The following is a 10,982-nucleotide window of genomic DNA, read 5'->3' on the forward strand; positions in this document are numbered from 1 at the left end:
GAACTCATTGTTTTTTCCAAACTTTTTATTGAAGTATAATATACATGCAGTAAAGGGCACATATCACCTGTATTCAGTACTTTACAAACCGAATACACCCATTTAACTAGAATCTAGATCAAGAAATAGAATAATCCATAGATTCATCAATTATAACAAATGTACCACTCTGGTGGGGGATGCTGATAATGGGGGAGGCTATGCATGTTTGGGGCAGGGGATTCATGAGAGATATCTGTACCTTCCTCTTAAATTTTCTGAGTCTAAAACCACTCTTAAAAAATTGCTTTAAAAAAAAGTATAGAAATAAAAGAATGTTTTGAAAAAGAGAGAATAATCCGTCCCCCAGAAGTCACCTCAATTTTCTGTGAGTCTAAAACCACTCTTAAAAAATTGCTTTAAAAAAAAAGTATAGAAATAAAAGAATGTTTTGAAAAAGAGAGAATAATCCCAGTCCCCCAGAAGTCACCTCATACTCCTCCTAGTAACTGCCTCTCTGCTCCAAAAGTGATTGCTATCCCCCTTCTAACAGCATAGATGAGTTTAGGCCAGTTTCTATACTTTATGTAAATGAAATCGTACAGTAGGTTCTTCAGTGTCTGCATTCTTCCACTCTTCCTCATGTTTGTGAGATCCACGCATGTTGTGTGTGACTGTAGTGCATTCTTTCTTGTTGCTGTAGTATTCCATTGTGTGAATATGCCACAATTTGTGTATCTGCTCTACTACTGCTAGGCATTTGAGTAATTTCCTGGTTAAGTATTACAAATATGAGTCGTGCTGCTATGAATATTCTACTACGTGTCTTTTGAAAAACATATGCACGCAATTTCTGTTGGGAATTGCTAAAGACTGAATGTTTGTGCCCCTCAAAACAGGCTGAATATGCTGAAGCCCTAATACCCAAAGTGACTGTATTTGGCGACAGGGCCTCATGCAGGAGGAGGTGATAGGGGTTAAATGAAGTCCTAAAGGTGGGACTCATTATAAGGCTAGTGCCCTCATTAGAAAAGAAAGAGTCAGACACAGAGCTAGTTCTGTCTATCATGGCAGGATACAGCAAGAAGAAAATACAAGCCAAGAAGAGAACTCTCTCCAGGAACCCAACTGGCTGGCACCTGATCTTGGACACCCCAGTCCCCAGAACTCTAAGAAATTTCTGTGGTTGGCTAAATGCAGTCTGTGGTATTTTGTTAGGGCAGCCTGAGCACATTAATATAAATATATACCTATGAGTGGTATGGCTGGGTCATAAGGTATGCATGTATTCAGCTTTAATTTAAACTGCCAAAAAATTTTCCAAAGTGGTTGCCAGCCATGCATAAAAGTTCTGACTGCTGCATATCCTCACCAACGCTTAATACTTTCTATCTTTTCTACTTTAGCCACTCTAGTGGGTGTGTAATATATAAGGTAATATATATTTTAATTCCCATTTCTCATATGATTAGTGAAACGAAGCACTTTTTCACATTATTAAACATCTGGATGTTCTCCTTTGTGAAGAGTCCATTCAAATATTTTGTCCACCTTTCTACTGGATTGTTTTTTTTAATCATTTGTTCTAGATACCAAATGCTTTGTCAGATATATGTATTACAGATATTTCTCCCACTCTTTGGATTACATTTTCACTCTCTTAATAGTGCCTTTTAATGAACAGAAATTTTTAATTTTAATATATTCCAAACTATCAACTTTGTAGAACTCATTTTTAACATGTTCTGAACATCTACAAGGTCCTAGATGCCTTTAAACAAAACCAAAACAAATTCCTCTTTCTAGGAGCAGCATGATACACCCATGCACATGTTAAAAGCTGTACATGGTAGCACTATTGATAGCTATTTTTAAGGGATTCCTTCTAAGGGATACGCCATTTCTCCATGCTTTGTGGAAAACTAAGTATTCGTGTATTTAATGCATTTAATTCTTAATTACTGGACACAATATTTTTGAACATTGACTCAGGCTTCTGCCAACTTCTAAGCCCCTTTGTTTCATGACCATGAAGAATTAGAACTGAAAAGAAAATCAAGCATCTGATCTGAGTTGTAGGTTTTTTGAGAAATTATTTTATTTCAACTATGGAAGGAGTACCATAAAATCTTAAAGTTAGAAGAGATATCTAGATGTCATGTTCTCTAGCTCTGTATCTTTAGGTTAGGGTAATATTTCATTCAAACACTCTTGAAGACCTGGGTGTGGTCCAACATCTATCAGAAATCTTTGGAAGAACTTCCTACCTTAGAAGAGAAAAGAGAGATAATCAAAGAGCCTTGGATTAGAGAAACCCTCATCACTGCTGAGGTTTTTCCAAGACAGGGTCTTCCAACAGAAATCCTTCAGCCTTTTCCCAAGCCTTCATGAGACAACGCAGTGAAACCTATGTAAATATCTGGCTCTCTTTATCAGTAGTTTTACATTATATGCTACAGAACCTAGGGCTTCTCAGACAGAATTCAGAGGTTGCCCACATGTTTGATTCAAATTTCATTTTTTTAAAAATAGATTTTTATATCGCCAAAGGAGAGATAATGTTAATTTTTTTAAACATATTGCAAACTGCCCATGCATTAATTTGAGGTTAAGTCATTTCAGTGTAAATCTCAGAATTAATCTCCTCCTGCCATCTCTAACTGAAGCACATGCCCAAGATTTCAAGATGAATCATTTAAAAACCACTCTTATCTGTATCCACTTCTCCAAAGGGATCAGGATTTTCTTGATAGTATGCAACCAAAACAAAGGAATAAGAAATAAACTGTCCCGAGTCTGCTATAGCAGCAACTGTTGTCAATAGCCCCCAACTTCAAAAATTTTTGAGCGTGAAACAGCAGGATCGGGACTTCCCTGGTGGTCCAGTGGTAATGAATCCATCTTCCAATGCAAGGGACATGGGTTTGATCCCTGATCGGGGAACTAAGATCCCACATGCTGCAGGGGCAACTAATACCGCACGCCACAACTACTGAGCTCGCATGCCTCAATGAGAGAGCCCACGGGCCGCAAAGTACAGAGCCCCTACGCTCTGGAGCCCACGCGCCTCAACTAGAAAGAGAAAACCCACATGGCCATAACTAGAGAGAAGCCCACGTGTCGCAACAAAAAGATCTCGCGTGCTGCAACTAAGACCTGACGCAGCCAAAAAATTAAGAAAAAAAAAGATTAAAGGAAAACCAAACCAAGCAAACAAAAAAATCCAGCAGGGTCAAGAGTCCAGTGGCATGGGGCCAGCCACGGCATCCCGACCATACTAATTCCTGTTGGTCTTACCTACGTCTTTGCCGGCCAGTCTCTCTTGATTCCTTCCCATTGCTAAGCTTGGTTCTGCAGACGTCCTATTTATTATTTTAGCTATCCAATTTCCTTCCAATAAATTCCTTTTCTGCTAAAAACAAAACAAGCAAAATAAAAACCCAAGACAACAACAAACTAGCCTTTTAAAAACTTAACTTTAATGTTAAAATTTTGCACTTATAAATGTTTAGTAATAAAACACAAGTTTTCATAGGTTGGGGTTCTATGACAGATTTTGTTTGAAAAAGGACTCCAGTGCTTTTGAAAATTTAATTTGAAATCACAGTATTGAATCACCTCCCTGACTCTTGTCTTAGCCTCCCTTCAGCCATTTCTGCACAAATCTAACTACATCGTGCTTCCCCCTAAAATCTTTCAAAATTTAATAGGGAATCCTATAAGGTTTAAATTATTTGCATGACTACAAGGCCCCTGAAATGACTTAACCCTACAAGATTTGGCACATGGTTATGGGTGCTCAATCATTGCTTGTTGCAGGAATCAATAAAAACTGGAGAATGTAAGAGCTAGCTACACTATCCTACATTCTCCTACACTATCCTACTCATATCCTGCATGAGTCTTCAACAACAATAATAGCAACTGTTATATGGTGTTTACACGTGTCTCACTTACATACAGTACTTTCCAAACACATCTTATTTATCATTTCTCCAAACATGAATTTAGGACAAGAGGAAATGCTTCTTTAGAAAGCAAATGTATGTACGTTATTACCTCAAGAGGCTGCAAAATTTGAGAAAAGGTTTTCCTAAAGTACGAGATTTGAAAATGAGTGACAGGATTATTAAGGTTTAAAACTAAAAGACTCCTGGTCTGGCGTTCACCAGACTCTTAGGAGGGAGGTGGTGGTGCACACTGCACGGAGATACGTAGGACTTTCTAAGAAATAAACTTTTTCTGTTGAAATATCTGGGACTTATTTTAAACAACATGACAGCGGGGATCTGAATACAAAAGTGCTCCCCGACTTTATCAGCCACTGCAAATCTGGGGACTTGACTTTTAACTCGCTTCCCTGAGGACACCTCAAGGGTTTCCTCAACACCACCAACCAAGGATTGCACTTGAGCCTGGGGCTTGGAAGAGAGATACGGGTGTGAGTTTTGCCACTCAGTAGGGTAGTTAAGTTATTTAATTGTTTTAAAGCTTAATTTTCCTCATACCTAAACTGATAATACTCGCGAAGCCCGCCCTCAACCCTCCTCAGAGTTATTAACGAGTTCACGAGGTCCTCGGTCACGTTTTCACTACCTCCTCAGCGAGAGTGACTCCGACTGCCCGTCCGCGCCCCGCTCCACTCTCCCTAGGAAGCCGCGGGACCTTTGTGCGCACGCGCCGCCGCGCCCGGGGGCGGGGGTTCTCGCACACTCGCGCGGCGCCCATTGGGCGTCCCCGCCGCACGCCCGGGGAGCGAGCGAGCGCGCGCGCGCTCCTTCAGCCCCGCCCCCAGCGGCGCGCGCCCCGACGGCGGCCAGGGGCCGGAGGACACGGGCAAAGCCGGTTATGGAGCCCCTGCGGAGGGCCCATGAGGCCGTGCTCTGGCTGCTGCTGTGCCGGCCCTGGGCCTTGGGCGCCGCCTCCCGCCCGAAGCCCCGCGCCTCGGAGGTGCTGACGCGCCACCTGGTGCAGCGGCGCTTGCCGCACTGGACCTCCTTCTGCGTGCCCTACAGCGCCGTCCGCAACGACCAGTTCGGCCTCTCGCACTTCAACTGGCCCGTGCAGGGCGCCAACTACCACGTCCTGCGCACCGGCTGCTTCCCCTTCATCAAGTACCACTGCTCCAAGGCCCCCTGGCACGACCTGGCCCGGCAGGACCGGTTCTTCACGGCGCTCAAGGTTATCAACCTCGGTGAGTGGCCCGGGCCGGTGAAGCACGTCGCGCCGACGATGGCCCCACTGTTTGCAAAGCACGCTGACAAACGCTCTGGCTCCAAGGCCGAGCCCCCGGTCCTAAGACTGCGCCGGCCCCGGGAACCCTGCCCCGGGAGCCCTGCCCCGGGAGCCCTGCCCCGGGAGCCCTGCCCCGGCCTCGCGCAGGCTCGCCCGGGCGCACGCGCTCGCCACGCTTCGCCCAGTGCTGGGGCGTTACCCAGACGCTGCCTGTGCGTCCCACCCACTCTGCAGCCTTCCAGCCCCGGCCCTGGCCCTGGGCTTCTGTATTCCCCCGCCCGGCAGGTGCTTGTCAGGGCTAAGCTGTTGCTCCTGAATCGTCCCCCGGAAAGTGGGGCTTATCGACATGCCTGTACTTAGGGACCACCCTGCATCACCCCGGGGAGAGAGCACTCCATCCTCACTACCCTGCAGCTCTTAACTAGAAGGACCCCTACACTGGGCAGTGAGAAGGAGGGTGTAGGCCCCTGGAAAGTGGCTCTTAAGTTTTTTTAAAATGCCTAATTGCATGGCAGGATTCGTTCCCATGAACACAACTTTTGTGGGTGCGTTCATATTATAAAAACTGGAACTACTTTTTTGAAGTTTCTTTGTTCTCTTTATATGAAACCCCAGCAAATTTGTTTTACTAAAAGCACTAAAGATTTTCACCAGTGATGTTAGCTTTTTCAGATGCTAGGCCTAAAAGATATTTAAAAGACTACCTCTTTAATATTGGTATGTTTTCATGGAATATTCTGAGAGTGTTAACTCTTGCTGGATGTTTATTATCTTTTGGTTAATGACCGAAGAGGCGTGAACGTTGACATGAGTGCATCTTTTATATTTTCTAGGTCAGTGAAAAATAGGCCTCAGGATGTTTGGAACCTATTAATATAGCTGATATCAAATTAATCCATATTTCAGTAATTCAGAATCTAGATGTACAAGCTGACCCACGTTACCCAACCAGTTTTTTGAATCAGAATTAAAGCTAAACGCCTATGCAGTTGCACTATTACTATATAGTCTAATAGTTTCTTAAATTTAAATATGGTAGGTGTATTTTTGCTTATAACTCCTGTATGGCAGTCATGGGATTTTGGAGCCATTGCTCCACTGGGACTGTCTTGGGTTCAGTCCATTAAGGAGAAGATTATTCAGCAATGTGTAATCCTTTAAAAAATATGTCTTATTATTTGGCTGATGAACTATATAGAGCATGCCTACTAATTTTGAGGTTGATGCAAAGAAGTTGAGGAGTGTAGTGACTCAGAAAATTCAATTCAAAGTTATTTGGAGAGACTGGAGTGATGACTAGATTCAAGAAGAATATGTTTATTTTAGCATTTTTAGAATCAAAAAAATAATCATTCTTCCCAAATGTAGAGTAATAGGTTAGGAAAAGCATAACTGGAGGGTTATAGGTAAACCATGAGCCCAATGCCTTTTTTAAAAAAAGTTTTCACCATATAAAACCTAACACCTTAAGAACAGCTTAATGATTAGGGGCTTCTCTTTTTAGGTAGAAAGAAATCCAAAGAAAAATAGGATGCCCAGAGCATTCTCACACAGAAAAGTAGTAAAACCTTTTGAAGAAAGAAACAGCAGCTGTAGTTTTTTTTTAATGTGAAAGAGAAAGCTGAATAGTGATTTAATGGTCTTTTGAAAACTCTAAAAATTCTGTTTAAAAGAGAATAAGAGTTTTAAGTTAAACAAAAAGGAAAACTTTCTGCACAAGCATGCTTGAATACAAATTAGCTTATACTAATAAAGGGAGTTATTTTTTTCTGGACTTTTTATTTTAAGAGTATTCACCAATTTGATAATGTTAATATTGTATTTTTGTCTTAGGGTAGGGAATTAGATAATAGGATTTTTTTCCTATTCTGTGTTGTGCAGTTGCCCCTCTGGATCATCAAGTACATATTCTATTTTAAAATACTTAGAATTTTATTCTTCTTCTTCCCTTTCAAATTAGTAATTATCAAAGTAGTTCATTTTTCCATTTTGTAAATAATAAAGATTTCTCTTTTACCCATTTGTTCCCTTTCTCTTCTGCCTTCCTTTCAATGGAAGCTGACGTTTTACTGATGGTTTACCAGTCTGGGTATCCTGCTGGGAAGTAGATTGAGATTTAAGAAAAGCAGTTTACCATTGGAATGAATGGGTAATTGGAGACTTGCTACAAAGTTCTAATTTTTTTAAAGTGCATAATTTGACAGTGGTTTACCTACTGTTCAGCTGACTCAAAATGAATTATTGTGCAAAGAACTGACTTGCACATTCATTTTGATGTTATGATATGTTTCAGACAGTCTGGAAAAAATTTAATTTTTCATCAAACAAAGACTTTACAGCATTTGTGCTGTAAAGAAAATTATGGGTTTTTTTAGTGTGTAAATTATATATGTGGCTAATCTTCCCATTTAGTGTATTAGCCTGACTGCATTAAATAAGTAGACTGCAGGATAAAACCAAAAATTAGAGAATTTCTGACTCCTACATTACATCTCCACCCCCTATCAAATAGCATGAATGATAATGGTTCCTAGTTGTTTCTTAATAAGAGGTAATGTAGTTATTAAGTTAGTAATCCTTGATAAGTCCTCCATTTTAGCTGAAAAAGTATTGACCATTTGTGTGATTTTTTTTTAAAGTATCAGTATTTTAACTGAAAACTGTGATAAATACTGTAAAACAAAACTTACAGTGTCACCATCCATTTCTTAACTGTAAGTCCTTAGCATTGGTTTAAAAGTCATATTTTATGTATTTTACTATCAGTATATTTGGAAAATTAATAATTATTCCTAGAGCCTGTTTTTCTTTCTCACTCCATTTTCAGCTTTTGAAGTTGTGATACCATATTTTAAATTTATTTTTTATTTCAGCTGCTCCCTCTACTCTTCACTCACTTTCTGCCTGCGCTGTTCTTGTTCTCTTGTCCACTCCCCCACTCCACACCACTACTTGCCTTTTTTTTTTTTTTTTTTTTTGCAGTATGCGGGCCTCTCACTGCTGTGGCCTCTCCAGTTGCGGAGCACAGGCTCCGGACGCACAGACTCAATGGCCATGGCTCACGGGCCCAGCCGCTCCGCGGCATGTGGAATCTTCCCAGACCCGGACACGAACCCGTGTCCCCTGCATCGGCAGGCAGACTCTCAACCACTGTGCCACCAGGGAAGCCCTACTTGCCTTTTTTTTTCCTTTTGGTTGAATGATTTATAAATAGCTTTATGATGCTAGTTTTTGTGAATTTTTTGTGACGTTCCCTTGAGGCATTTAGAGATTTGGGGGGAGGTATTACCAAGGCAAAGAAGGCAATATACTGTGAAAAGTTTCATAGGAATTCCAGGGAACCCTGTGATAGTAACAAGCTGTGACCCAGTATATTCCTAAAAATAGAGAGGCGCCAGTCTGAATGGGCATTTTTGCCTCTCTCATTGCCAACTAGTGATGCTTCTCCTGATTAATCTCTGGCATCACAGTGGCTGGAATGCAGCTTCAGGGAATAAGCACAAAGTAGTCCAATGAACTTATACACTCAAAAAGAACATAACAGCAAATATACTCTTGCAGAAAAATAAGAAAAAAATTTAACAATATGATTAGTCCTGAGCATGTGTTGATTTCCCTCTTATCTAGAAAGAAAGTGATTTTCCAGTTGTACAGCTCTCCTTTAAAATTGTTATTTTCTGTCCAGCTCATACTCAGGAACAATAATATTTGTGCAGACTATACAATATTTGTTATTGATTGATGTGCCTGTGGTTTTATACATATGTTTTTTAATATGTTAATAATAGTCATGGATTTTAAATAAGTGTCTTACAAAAAATAGGAATTGTGAAAGTTTGCTTTGTGTCCAGCTTAGTGTCATGTGCATATGAGTGCTTAATCCATATCTCTGGCTAGTATATATTTAGTTTCATGTATCACAAATGGCAAGTAATCGCAAATGGAAATATTCCAAAGAAGAAATATGTTATTGCAGTCTACTATATACCTATTTCAAACAGGTTGAAGCAAGATTTTCAAATCAGTTGTAAAAATATTAATGGGATTGTTTCTCATGTTTGTTATTATACTAAAATCTTCCTTAGAGTTAGGTTTTGCCTTAGATTTTGAAGACAGCTTTTTGACCCAGTTTCTTTTAAGTTGTACAAGAAATTATTTTAGCCATCGGTATTACTGTCCAACTTAAAAGCACAATGAAGATGACCTAGTAATTTAAGCTCAAGGCCAATCATCAGGAGCGTGTACAACTAAATTAATGACACTTCTCTGTTTGCTTATTTGTGAAAAGAATATAGAATTACTTCATAATTATTTGGAGGTAATGAATTAATGTTTGTAAAGTACTTTGAATTACAGTTTACATCAGCTTCATCTATAGTTTTTAAAATCTCTAGGCTTACACAATTGTTACTATGTTCCACAAACATAGATGAAATTGACCTCCTAGGTTGAGTCAGTGTTTACTCATATTTTTGTAACTTTATAATTTCTTGATGTTGCTGAAGAGTGCTATGTGATTTATACCATGACAAATATATGAGTACATGATTAATAGGTATTGATTTCACAAGTAACATATTCATTTGTTTTCTAGGTATTCCAACTTTATTATATGGACTTGGCTCCTGGTTATTTGCTAGAGTCACAGAGACTGTGCACACCAGTTATGGACCAATAACAGTTTATTTTCTAAATAAAGAAGATGAAGGTGCCATGTACTGAAAGTGTGCACTGGAGGATGAAAATATCAGTAGATTTTCTCATGTGTATGTGCAATATTTATTTTTGATCCTTTAAAATAAAACTTTGCAAACACCTTTTTCTTTCTATGGTGTCTGGTTCTTTAAGATGAATCATTGCCCTCAAAAGGCAAAGCTTTTCGTATTAATACATTGTTGTATATTGCATACTCTGTTTAGCCAATGGGAACTACAAACACGTAACGCTTATATGAATTTTTTCCTATAACTAGGTTAAACTAGAGATAAAAAATGATTGTAACTTATAGATTCTGTAGTTATGTATTAACAATTTAAATCAACTCTTTGAAAATATAGATACCCCACAAGGAAGGGGAAAAAATCTTTAACATTGGGAAAAAAAGTAGAGAATTTTAGGATATATGATAGAGATAATATAATATCATTGGCAAATCCAAAGTTGATGAGAATTCTAACTGCAATCTGAAATTTAAACCATTCAACTGTCAGGATTTTAAATGGAAATGTATTACAGCCCTTGTGCCATTTACCTGTATGAGAGGTGTGGGTGTAATGTTGAAACTTCTTATTACCTAAAGAATCCAATACCGTACTACTTTTTAAAAAATGTAATAACAACTCTAGGTAATGTAAATGCAGCAAGAAGAATGAAATTAAGACTTATTAAAAGTTAAAATATCATGGCAATAAAGCTGTAAGAACAATTAAAATCTAGAAAGACCCAGAAAAAAAATTTGGTAAGGCAAAGGCAACTAGCTGAAATGGTACGTATCCATCCATAGACTTATTGGCGATGGAAAGTGGGCTGAAATTTTAAAGACCTGATGGCGGTTTTGCATTAGAATTTTATTAAGTTAATTGCATTTTTGAAAGCAAAGTCATTAAAAAAATTTATCCTTGGGGGTAGTTACAGAAAACCCAGATGAATGCTAAATTTCAGAAATTTGGAGTAATTTAGGGAGAACTAAGAACTATTTAATTTCTAAACCAATGGATGTTTAAGATTTATGATCTCTCCCATAATTACAAACACACATTATATATCAT

General features: G+C 39.2%; 1 protein-coding gene across 1 annotated transcript; it reads left to right on the top strand.

The window, feature by feature from the left end:
* The first annotated feature begins 4,827 nt into the window (after nt 1-4,827).
* CUNH15orf61 (chromosome unknown C15orf61 homolog) lies at nt 4,828-10,676 on the top strand. The gene is made up of 2 exons (XM_007448137.1): nt 4,828-5,173; nt 9,809-10,676. Exons 1-2 carry the CDS (start codon nt 4,828-4,830, stop codon nt 9,934-9,936), a joined length of 474 nt encoding a protein of 157 aa, XP_007448199.1. The 3' UTR covers nt 9,937-10,676.
* The last annotated feature ends 306 nt before the right edge of the window (nt 10,677-10,982 follow it).

The sequence above is a fragment of the Lipotes vexillifer genome, unplaced genomic scaffold, assembly GCF_000442215.2.
Source record: "Lipotes vexillifer unplaced genomic scaffold, Lipotes_vexillifer_v1.1 scaffold713, whole genome shotgun sequence".
NCBI lineage: Eukaryota > Metazoa > Chordata > Mammalia > Artiodactyla > Lipotidae > Lipotes > Lipotes vexillifer.

Excerpts from the sequence above, each read along its gene's own strand:
- CUNH15orf61 (XM_007448137.1), top strand. The coding sequence starts at position 4,828 with ATGGAGCCCCTGCGGAGGGCCCATGAGGCCGTGCTCTGGCTGCTGCTG. Across the intron at positions 5,174-9,808 it reads GCTCAAGGTTATCAACCTCG|GTATTCCAACTTTATTATAT; the intron begins GTGAGTGGCCCG and ends TTTGTTTTCTAG.